The sequence below is a fragment of the Anneissia japonica genome, unplaced genomic scaffold (assembly GCF_011630105.1).
Source record: "Anneissia japonica isolate Jap-2015-1 unplaced genomic scaffold, ASM1163010v1 scaffold1859_len985614_cov190, whole genome shotgun sequence".
Classification (NCBI taxonomy): Eukaryota; Metazoa; Echinodermata; class Crinoidea; order Comatulida; family Comatulidae; genus Anneissia; species Anneissia japonica.
This window is the reverse complement of record NW_022694754.1, coordinates 404,470-416,648: the sequence shown is the minus strand read 5'-3', so window position 1 is coordinate 416,648 and position 12,179 is coordinate 404,470. Positions and strand designations below refer to the sequence as shown.

Genomic DNA, 12,179 nt, shown 5'->3' with positions numbered 1-12,179 from the left:
GACATACGTAAGTCGTAATTACGACTTATTATGTCGAAATTTCGACATAATAAGTCGTAATTACGACATAAAAATATATATTTCAGTGGCCCTAATAGGCTTTCGTACCATTGCTAAAAGCGGGCATTAACACCTGCCTGAAAATGTATCCTGGATAAAAATGTTTTAAATAAAAAATAACAAATAAATATGAATAATATGCATACTAATAATAACAATAACATTTTTTAAAATTTAATTCGTTTGTACATAAAGTAGTAAATTCTTAAACTGTTTGTTTAAGACGGTATTATGTCAACATAAAGGAATACAATTTTAAACATTTATTGAATAAAATAATAATAATAATAATAATAATAATAATGTTTTATTTAATAAAGTGCAAACAATATCCATTTAAAATGTTCACAGGCGCTGCACAGATTTAAAAAATAGAAATTTATAAGAAATCAATACTGAATATATAATATCAATTGAAAGTAATATACATTCAAAAGCATCACAATTCAATTTAACACATCAAAACCTACAGTGAATAAATGACATACCCATAAGATTTAGAAATATAAGCGACATGAAAGAACAATAAAACATTCAATAACTAAAGTGGCGCATTATTGTACTTCTTGAGATCTATGCTAATGGCTATATCTTAAACAGCAAGCACGTAGCGTGACTTAATTTGTGGGAGGTTCGTTTCAGTGGAAAGTGGAGATCCTTTGGTTTGTATGATCTCCGATTCTCTTGAGAATTGTAAATATATCTACGAATATCAATTTTTCGTTTTTAAATGCGGACCTTCTCCAGTATTTGGGTGGTTCGTCGTAATCCCCTTAACCCCCCCCCCCCCCCCGGGCCTGTACAGACTGTACTAACATTATATATCTTATTTATGCAAAAGTATGATTATGGTATATATAAAAAACACCGACACAAATAAATACTACACCATACTATGATAGTGAATTATCACTTTATAATAGTAGTATAGGCCTAGTAATAGTAATAAGAACAATAATAATAATAATAATAATAATAACAATAATAATAATAATAATAAAATAATAATAATAATAATAATAATAATAATAATAATATTAATAATAATAATAATAAGAATAGGCATAATAACAGGTTAATAATAATTAATATCAATATTAATACCCATTATATGGCCGGCTATAAATTAATTATTTTTGGAAATAGATATCTGTAAATTATTTAAAGCTATATTATTTAAAGATTAACTTATGTGACTTTTTTTTAATGAGTAGGCCTAGGCATATTTCGCCTTTCTAAATATATTTTATCTTACCCTTTTGTGACAGCAAAATTAAGGATTTTTGGAAGTAAGTATCTGTAAATTATTTAAAACTATATTTTTTAAAGAATAACTTATGCGACTTTTTTTTTTTTAATCAGTTGGCCTAATTCGCCTTTTTTTAAGTCTACTTTTATTAACTGATTTTTTTGGGTGGCTGTATATAACAAGTTAATGCTAAAGTAAAATTTAATTATTGACGTTTAATACTTAGGCATTACACCGTACAGTAATCATAGAATAGGGAGCTTCCGATTTGTGCGAGGACGCGACGCTAGAACGGAATCACTCATGCGTGACCGTCCTACCTGGCGTCCTACGTTCTCTTCATAATTTATGTAGATTTGGCCAAATTGCGTTCCAGAATCTAATCGACGATGTGACTTTTAATGACGTCATTACGTTCTACGTCCTCCCAAATAAAAACACATGGCAGCTATCCTAAAGAGTGATCCAATATGAATACCTATGCCGTATACATATCAATTTGATTTGTTTCAGACGTTTTATTTAAAATATGGTTATAGGACCTACCCAGAAAACACAAAACCAAAGTTCGTGAATGTAGTAAAAACGTTCAAACGTTGTGACGTTGTGAAATAAGGTTATAAGTACGTACATAATGGTTCTACAAAATAACGTTTTTATCACCAAACTGTAACGTTATTACAACGTTCTAAGAACGTAATATTTTAGCTGGGAATGTCAATCTCTATGTCCCAAATTGTCATCTTCGCTCTGCAAATAAAAGTCTTCTCACTATCTCAAAATCTAAAACAAAAACATATGATCAAACGAACCTTTGTGTTTCCTACGTCATCTCTCTGAAACGACCTACTCATATCTAAAAAAAAAAAAAAACTCGCCCACCCTTAACTAATTTAAGCTGAAACTAAAAACCTGTCTTTATGATTCCGTGTAGTTCGTTCAATTTAACTTTTGTCAACCAGTATCGTTTTTTTGGTTGTATTGTTCACGGTGTACTTTTGCCCCTTTGATCATTTATTTTTATATTGGTTAAAATGTTTGTATACATTATAAAGTAAGTTATATTTAAAAATTATATTAATAACTAGATTGCTTTTTTAAATGAAAACACAATTTACTAGAACAGTCACTTCATAGAGTGCATGCCTCCGCCCTGTGCCTGAATATAGTACCACAATACACAGGTGTGTATGATGGGCAAAACTGCAGCATACCCTCAAGGAAATAACGGAATCTCCCGTCGTATTTAGGTACATAATTTTATTGAGTGCTACAGCATCCCTCAAGAAAATTTCCATTATTTTCTTTTAAGTTCGAGGGACAAAAATCAAATTTCCGTGACCATAACCTGGTCCTTTGACCTTTTCTTCCGAAAATTGACTGGTGTCTTTCTTCAATTACTATGTACCATTCTACTAAATTTTATGATGATCCATTCATTAGTTTTTGCGAACAGACACAACGACAACCCGAGAGACAGACAGACAGCAAGCAGTGAATACAACTTTCTTGGCGGAGGTAATTACAACAATTACGAAGAAAAGGGTGAAGTATGAAATAATGATAATAAATATTAATGTACCTATAATAGCTTAACCTTTCTATGAGGTAGGTTTTATGCATGGTTAAACGCTATCATTATCGACGGCAGTAGGCCTACATGAAAGTCATCTCCCATATCTCAACGAGGGCCTGACGTAAATGGATTCGGCACTCTCCATTCCGAATTTCTTAAACGGGAGGTGGGTGGGTGGAAAAGAGAAATCCCCAGTGAATTCGAACCCCGGAAGTTTGGTCAGACGGCAGACGCCCAAATTTTTTGTCCGCAGAATACTTGCTTGGGCCGAATTTACTATGGGTTAAGTCTTAGGGACAAATCATAGGGGTCCAAAATCCCTGTGAAATCAGCAGTCGACGAACCTTCTTGTCCTATACTTTACCTGGTACTACACCCGGATATCTCGTAGGAAATAAGTGCAGCTGAATTCGTTTTCACGACCACCATCACGATTGGCCCAATAGGCATTATCTAGCAGTGTTTATGTTTCTGAATTTTCTTAATATATTCCCCTTAGATTGATTATTTTTTTGATCATTGCCTTCTTGCAATGTGCTATTTTTTTCGGGTGAATTCACACTCTTAGGTGCAGCATTTCGTTTCCGTGCTTTCACTAATTGAATTCTTCTCCGTGCCCTCAAAAGCCTAGCTTCTTTTCGTTTTCTCAGTATTTCTCTAGTCTTTAAAATTCTTTGAACTTTGTGTTTTTTCTTTTCAAGTGCAAGCAAAGCTTCTTTCATTTCACCAGTTTCCATAGCACGTTGATACCGTCGAAGATACGGGGTATTTAAGAAAGTGCTGTTGGTACGGTTGTTACTGGTTTCTAAGTCCTCGGCATCCCATGTTGGATGGTAGAAGTTGAGATTGTACTTCTGATACCATTTTGCGTATATAGCCTTTTCTGTTATAAACTTGTGCCCACCTATTAATCTGGTTTCGCTTGCGTTATAATAGCCGCATTCTGATCTGAATTTAGGATCGTAGTAATGATACGGTGTTGTCCAGTTCGTCAATTTGCTGTGAACAACAACATAGGCCTATTTGAATATCAATATCAGATCAGGTTTTATCAGAATATACTTTTTTTAAATATACTCTTATACTTTCAATACCGTAAAACCTCGAATTGAAGCCCTGGGCTTCTATTTTTTATGCGAACTTTGATGGGATTCTTTTCGAGATTTGTTTCTTTTCAAGGCTGCTTTTGCAAAGTAAAGAGGGTGGTTCTTTTTAAAACGAATGCGTAAATCTTGTGAATTTATACTATAAAACACCAATCTGTATCATGGAGTGTATTAACTGGCATTAAATCACCTAAACTAATGTAAAACCAACCGTGGTTTTAATTTATTTTGTTTTTTGAAATTTTTGTACTGTGTATGTACTGCACTATCTCCAAAAAAAGCCTAAGTGCCCATTGGCTTCTTTTCGAGGCTAATTTTGCAAACTAAAAAGGGGTTTCAATTCGGGCTTTTTCTCGAGATTAGGCCCACTGGGCTTCAATTCGAGGTTTTACGGTATATAATATTTGTAGTTCACGCCAATGTCTACAAACAGTTTAGCCCATCCAGTTAAAATGTGGTCCTCCAAACTTACGCCCCCCACCCCAATAATGAAAATAAAGACATTCACCTGCAGTAATCTCCAGGAACAATTCCGTAAACATCGATACGATCACAAACATCTAATGCAAATATCATAGTCATCCATCCTGTTGATAACCAGTTATGCGCCTCCTTCCTAAAATGTAAGAAACATTAAAATTACAAGGCTTACATCCGTTTTATTGTGCTATAAAATAAATCGACCTCAAATATTGCATTAAGTATCCATTAGATAATTTCTGCTGTAAATCTGTGGTAGCTGTTGGGAACCCAGGATGTGGAGGCCTAATTTGTTGCAATTATGCATTTGGTTGGTCCACGATTGGTGGATAACCAGTTATGCGCCTCCTTCCTAAAAAGTAAGAAACATTAAAATTACAAGGCTTACATCCGTTTTATTGTGCTATAAAATAAATCGACCTCAAATGTTGCATTAAGTATCCATTATATAATTTCTGCTGTAAATCTGTGGTAGCTGTTGGGAACACAGTATGTGGAGGCCTAATTTATTGTAATTATGCATTTGGTTGGTCCACGATTGGTGATCAAAATGTTAACTCATAATTGTTCATATGTGTTAGGATGTTTCTCCCAGCATGATAATATCTACCAACTACTGTCACTGATCTTTAGAATTTTAGAATTCCATAAAGTTTCAAGAGAGATATGGTTTTGCCAAAGTTGCCTATTAGAGGGCGCGTGTTAAGTCGCGAAACTTACGTATTAACTAATAATTGGCCTGTCAATATTGGGCCTAATAATGCCAAATAATAATGCAAAAATAAATAGATAGCTCTAATATAAATGATTCTAGTTTTATTTTTGGTTAGGAAAACGGTAATTCTTAATATTGGTTAGCCATTCCTAATCTGTTTCGCCTTCTATTGATTTCCCGAGGAAGACTGTTCCATTTAATCCGTTACTCTGCATCTAAAAGAGAATTTTCTAATGTCCAGTTGAGGCCTACTTTAAACAGTTAAAATTAATGTTCTCGAGTTATTCTGCTAATATATTCACCTGTTAGCTCGCATAAACAGTAAAAGTTTTAGGCCTACAATTCACGTTGAAATAATTCAGTAGGCTTTAAATAAAGGGTTCCTGTAAGTCAGCATTATATTTTGTATTGTATTGTACCATACGGTACTGTATTATTGTTGTTACGATCACCCTCGTTAAATAAAGTTGAATAAAAATTACACTAAATATGCCTACATACCAAATATTTATTCCCGTTTCTTCTTTGAATATTTGTTCGGATATATTAACTTTATCCTCACTGAATAGATAGAATTCAACACCTGTATGATTCACAGACAGATTTTTCGCTATATTGAAATACACGTTTTTTTCTCTGTCGATATTTGTTACATACAGCCACGGTATAACAACCATTTTAGGCTCTTCACTTTCGAGAATTTGAGTCTTTCCTATGTTGGCATGACCTATAACTCTGATTGTGGTGCGTTTACCAACGTCCTCTTCAAAGCCTATGGTAGGCGCAGCGTTCATTCTCAATACACATTCTGTGCTGTCAATTCTTGAGCCAGCGCTGCTGTTAAGTAAATGGCCAGAGTTTGTGACAACAGCGCAGTGTCCGCAGTGGAATCGCAATGCCTAAAATAAAACAAGATGGAAACAGATAATATTTTTTTTTTCAATTTGAATGTAAAATGGTGTATAACCAAAAAACTTTTTGACCAGGGTGCTAGAGCCCAGACCTTGGGTAAGGGGGAAACTCCGGGGCCCTTAGGAGTCGGGGGCCCGGGGACCGTCACACGACAGCGCAAAGGCATTGTTTCCTTTGGAAGACATTCTTAACCCATTCTTCATTGTTTTACATTTTTTAATAGAAATATAATGAACATAATAGAATGAACAAAAGAAAAGAACATTTTTTTTTTTAAATGAAAACCTCGGAAGACTATTTTATTTCTGATTCTTTTGTTTTGAAATTATTCTTGTAAAAGGTCAGGTGCCGACTTGATGTAGTTTAATGTCATACCCAGGCAAGGGTGTAGATCTGTTTTGAAAGGTGGAGGGGTGGGGAAATTTTGTGAGTTGACACCAACATCAGGCCCACCATGGCTGGGGCTGAGGTTAGAAAATTTGAGGAAATAGTACCTCTAGACGCAAGAAATGACACTTTTAAAAGGCCTAAAATTCATCATCTTCACATCACCATTATATATGTGTCCTAGTCAAAATGAAGTGCCAACAAATTTTTCATGGTCTTTTATCAGGGATTTTCGGCAACCATAGAGATCTTATTGGTTGGTGCTGAGGTGAGAAAATTTGAAGAAATAGTAGGCCTACCTCTAAATGGCCGGAAATGACATTTTGATATAGTAAAATTCATCGTCATCATTATTATTATTATTATTATTATTATTATTATTATTATTATTATTATTATTAAAAACAAAACTTTATAAAAGCTTGCAAAATGATAAAAACCAAACTGAACCATACAATATCACATTTCTGTATCTTAAAATGACCTGGCCTGGGATTTATGGATATAAGATTTTAAGTGATCCCAGGAAATAATTTGTACCGTATTGGCTGCAAGAACAAGCTTTAAAATTTTAAGCCCCAGCTTCCATGGCTCCCCCTGGATACGTCCCTGATACTAGTGTCTTGACCTTCAAGCGATATATAATAGCCACACCTTATTTATAACTCTTTATTCAAACAATTGAAAACATGTTATAACTAATCGTGACCAAAGGCCAAAGTGCAGCACGGTTATAATTTGGAAGTCAGGTTAGTAAAAAAAATGTATTGTATATAATATATTCTATTAAATTGATTAAAAAAAAACACATATACCGGTACCCGCCTAACCAGGGGGGCTGATCCAGAGATGTTCGGGTGGGAGTGGGCGGCGATCGACGAAATGTTTGTTTTCCAGACGCCTTAAAATAACATCCCTTGTATTTTGGGCGATCAGTTTACTTTCCAAAAGGGGGAGGGCGGGACTGGTCCGCCTCATCTCATATATCCGCCCCTGACTAACCGTTCCAGTGATCAAACAGGTAACAAACCTACACTAGATCAACAGCAGCGCCCTCTATCGACCAGAAATGGTAAATTTATATTTTTAGCCATATTTAATATAATATTGTACTTTAAATCAATCTTAGTTCTTCATTTATATATTTAATAGCAATTACACTAATAGAAGTATTATTGACGAATAGAATCGGTAAGTGATAATGATCGCTTAAAACAGATCTGGCTCCAGATTTACTATATGCATACTTACTTCATTATTTCTTAAGTTATAGTATCCGGCGTCACCCTCATCAATTGTATAAGGAATATTTGTAATGTTAGGTGACTTATATCTCCTACTCGGGCTTGCGTTTCTCCACAACTGTTCTTCGATGGCGTCACTGCTTCTCCCACCTTGGCTTTGAAACGCGTTTGTGCTTCTCGTTAAGGTCTTCCTTTCTTTGAGAATATTTACATTACTATCATAAAGTAGTTTATCTTGGTAGACGTATGTGAGCATCATGATGCCATTGAGCATTAGAAGTATTGTGATCAGTTTTTCATTCTGAAAAGAAAGTAAGCGTCTGATAGATGTTGAATGATACTTCTGGAAAATGTAATATTAAAACTTAGAATACAGTGGTATAAAAAACAGTGCATGAGTGTTTTTGGAAGCACATTGGAAGCATGAAAATTTGGGTGCGCCCTTGGTGTTAAATAAAAAAATATAAACTCACTTTGGACCGTCGACCGATTATTATGCCCACCTCTCTGGGTTTTTAAACATTTTCGTGTTTGTAAACATGTTCTATAATTTGTTGCTCAATTGCTGTTTGTATAAAGTTTGACCGATTGCACGAAATGCAAATTTGTGAGAAAATAGAATAGGCCTTACCGTATTACTTGTTTATTAAAGTAATTCAAGACACTTTCTACATTATACCGTAAAACCTTGAATCAAAGCCCTGGGCTTCTTTCTTTTGCGAACTTTGGATGGGCTACATTTCGAGATTCTTTTCGAGGCTACTTTTGCAAAGTAAAGAGGTGGCTTCTTTTCAAAATGAATGCCGTAAATTTTGTGAATTTGTATTATTAAACAATGAGTAAGGCCACTGAGACATCAATCTGTATCATGGAGTGTATTTAACGGCATTAAATCATCTAAACCTCTGTATAAACCAAGCACTTTCTAAATTTACTTTGTTTTTGAAAATCATGTACAGTGTATGTACAAAAGAAGCCTATGCTATCTTGAAAACATGGGCTTCTTTTCGAGATACAGTAGGCTTCTTTTCGAGGCTAATTTTGCAAACTAAAAAGGGGGGCTTCAATTCGAGTTGGCTTTAGCTCGAGATTAAGCTCACTTGGCTTGAATTAAAGGTTTCACGGTATGTATGCTCTAATCCATAGCTGTCGGAAGCATTTTGTGGTCCGGCCATTATAGTAAAAGGGAAATTTGTTGACCTACATTCGGGTACCTTGACGCATATAAGTTGGCTGATCAGGCTAACAAAGCTTTCAGTTAACAGAAATAATCTTTTTGTGATCTATGGTAAAACCATGAAGGTATTGAGAAGATCACTCGGCAAACCAATGTGTCTAGGTTTTGGGGCCAGAATATTGATTACTAATTGTATTAGCATATATACTGTAATATCGTACTAAAGTTTTGTGGCCCTCATATTATAGGATTATATATAGGAGTTATAGTGCCGTTCATAGGCCTAAAAACTTCGATCAGAGCATGCCTTTGATCCCCATAGCTGACTTGGTCGCCGTTTTTGTGTAATGTTCATGAGGGACCCTCACATGGAAGGTTTTTTTTTTAAAGTATGACTTTACAGGGCATCCTATTCTTCCGTTATGGCTTAAAAATGTTACAGTATATCTGGACACATAAGGTAGTAGCATGACTCAAAATAATGATCAAATCACAATTCGTAGGCCTATTTTAAATCAATGGCGGTCTATTGCGAAATGATAACTGTTACAAAATCGAATTTCTTATCTCAGTGCCATAGATGAATTGAGCTGCTTTTGTCTCTTATACACATCTAAATTGCAGTTTATAGAAGCATTTAACAAACTCGCCGTAAAAAAAATCAGATGTAAGAGACATTGCGAAGTACCCAAAATTAATAAAATAAAAACTAACACCATAAAACGACTAATAGAAGTGTTGCCTATAAGTAATAAATGGCAATTATTCCGTTTGCTCTCGACCATGATTGTTGAATATGATAGATAAGTATTATGATAGCTCCTCCAATTTATTTCCTTCATGCACAAGGCACTCACAATAAACAAAGATTTATGAAACTTAATGCTTATTTCTTAGCATATCGTAAAAGCAATAACTGAACAAGTTCACCCAAGTCAGCAGACATGTTACTTAAAATTTAAGCTAGAGAAGCCTACAAGTTGTAGATGAAAGACAACGCAAACCCGGATTTGTGAGATGAATACAATTTTGTATGTCTAAATTATAAAATTATTAAAGCTTTCTTTTGAAAAATATCGCCTATTTTTATTTTTTTAATTTTAATTAATTTATTTATTTTTCTTTTTATTCTTTTATTTTTCTTCCGCCCGATTTTAGGTAAACGTCTCGAGTACAGTAAGAACCATTTGAACCTATTGTGTTGTAACCAGGGCTGGATTTATGGGTGATGGGACGGCCCCTGGTTCCCCCTTCTGGAAAGTAAAAAATGAAGTAAAATAAAGGAAAAATAAAAAATTGATCGCCCAAAACGTCTCAGAGGTTATTTTTTGCGGTCTAGAACACACCCCCTGGGTGGTGTTATCTCGATTGGCCCCCGTTTCGGCACCCACCCTTTGGACATCTCTGGATCCTCCCCGGTTGGTAATGACACAATAACAAAATTAGTGATAAAATTAAAAAAAAAATTGATATTTGACACACACAGAAAGTGTCGCCGTCCCCTTAGTAAGGATGTCTCCTTAATAGGGGTTGGCCCTAGTGTTAAAATATCCCCTCATTTCACGGAAAAGTTTCTCTTAGCAGGGATGTTCCCTGAATAGGGGTGTTGCAAAGGAGGGGTTCTATTTATAAGCACTTTTGTGATTTAAATTTGCGTAACTGTTCTATCTTTAAAAGACATAAGAAAAAAATATTAAAAAATATTTTTATACCCGAAGAAAAACTCTAGAAACAGTGTTAATCAACTTAATTTACATGAAAAGAAATAAGTCAACGTTTTAAGCGATCGAGCCAGTACCTATTTTTATTATTATTTATGTTTTCAATTGCTTAAAGCTGCTTCCTTTGTATATAGTTCGAAAATCCAGAGAAACATACAAATTCGAATATGCGCTACTCTACGTTATTTACACAAAACAAACATTTAAACACAATATCCGGTTTTACTGCTAACAGATAAACTAGCATATATTTAGCTATCAAATCGTAAGTATAAAATAAAAGCTAAGCGTAAAGTCAAGCGATTTGCGAAAAAATATGGAAATATAATAGGGACCGAACCTATCGTTTGGACACTCACGAAAATTATCAAGTGAATGGGTGTCTTTCGCAAATCTAAATACTTTTATAAAAATGCTATTTCTACCCAAGCCCGGAAATGCAACCTAAAAATGCAACGTTCATTAAAAAAAAAAAAGAAGAAATGTTTGTTTCTCTCTAATCTAGCTATTTTTCAGGCCTAAACAATAAGGACTACATAGGTCTACGTCGAGAGTTGTCGCCAAGAAAGCAGTACTACACCCTGCCAGTCAGCGTACGTTTCCGGAATATATTTTGTTGAAACCAATGTTTTGACTGAATCACTAATACTGTAAATTATGTCACTATACACTAGGGTCTCTGTAAAGTACGCGTCTATTTAAAATAACATATATCAAAATCGCTAATCTAGTTTACCAACGTTCTTAAATGGTCGTCGTCGTATTTACAGTGTAAAATAATACAGTCTAAAATATACATTTCGATCTACGGTGGCTACAGTTCACATTAATTGTAGGCCTAAGCCTATGTCATACAGTACCGGTACAATTGGTTCTGGTATATTCGTATACTTAACACGAAATAGAAAACTAATTAAACGCCTAATGAATTTTTAAAAAACTTTACATTAAATAGGCCTATGCGTTAAAGATCAATATTTTGTATTAAGTCTAATATGCTATATTTTCGGAGAGTGTCTTACACAATAAAACCGAAGAAAATATTATAGATCTTGTTCTTATACACTTGGTGACTGAAGAAAATTTCCATGTAGAGCCACGGGGTTTAAACGTAGTGCGCTTATTGAATAGTCACCATATACTCTCAGATTAATAACAGCATTTTTAGTTATTCATTGAACAAATCTAAGCCTTAAACATCGACGGAGAAAAATTCGATATCAACTTATAAACTTACCGTACATTGTGGAATTACCAGCGCCATTTCACTGACTGCTGTGCGTACTGTAACGTTATTATGAATCATATGAACTCACTACAAACATTATACTGGACTTTGGTCCAAAGATTTGGACGATGTTAGTCATGATCAGATAGGGAAGTTATACACAAAGTACCGAGTTATAACGATCGAACAATGTGAGTTTTTGATCAAAATAACCATCCATCATTACAATAATCGTAGACAGAGAATTATTTCACTTTCTTCTCTTTCTAGCCAAACCTCATTGAATTGCATTCATATCATTCTTGTCGGATTTATTTATAAAAC

At 34.4% G+C, this 12,179-nt stretch overlaps 1 protein-coding gene across 1 annotated transcript; it reads right to left on the bottom strand.

Annotated features, from left to right (window-relative positions):
- Positions 1-1,189: 1,189 nt before the first annotated feature.
- LOC117101245 (alpha-N-acetylgalactosaminide alpha-2,6-sialyltransferase 5-like) lies at positions 1,190-11,924 on the bottom strand. Its single transcript, XM_033241182.1, has 5 exons — positions 11,865-11,924; positions 7,737-8,030; positions 5,688-6,085; positions 4,500-4,607; positions 1,190-3,884 (listed from the first exon to the last, which is right to left on the bottom strand). The coding sequence occupies exons 1-5, from the start codon at positions 11,889-11,891 to the stop codon at positions 3,335-3,337; spliced, it is 1,377 nt and encodes a 458-aa protein (XP_033097073.1). The 5' UTR covers positions 11,892-11,924; the 3' UTR covers positions 1,190-3,334.
- Between the last annotated feature and the right edge of the window lie 255 nt (positions 11,925-12,179).

What these genes read in the sequence shown, in the direction of transcription:
- LOC117101245 (XM_033241182.1), bottom strand. Translation starts at nt 11,891, where the DNA reads ATGGCGCTGGTAATTCCACAATGTACG. An exon ending in TGGTAATTCCACAATGTACG is followed by an intron (nt 8,031 to 11,864) that starts GTAAGTTTATAA and finishes CTTTCTTTTCAG; the next exon opens with AATGAAAAACTGATCACAAT. An exon ending in GAAACGGGAATAAATATTTG is followed by an intron (nt 4,608 to 5,687) that starts GTATGTAGGCAT and finishes CTTACATTTTAG; the next exon opens with GAAGGAGGCGCATAACTGGT.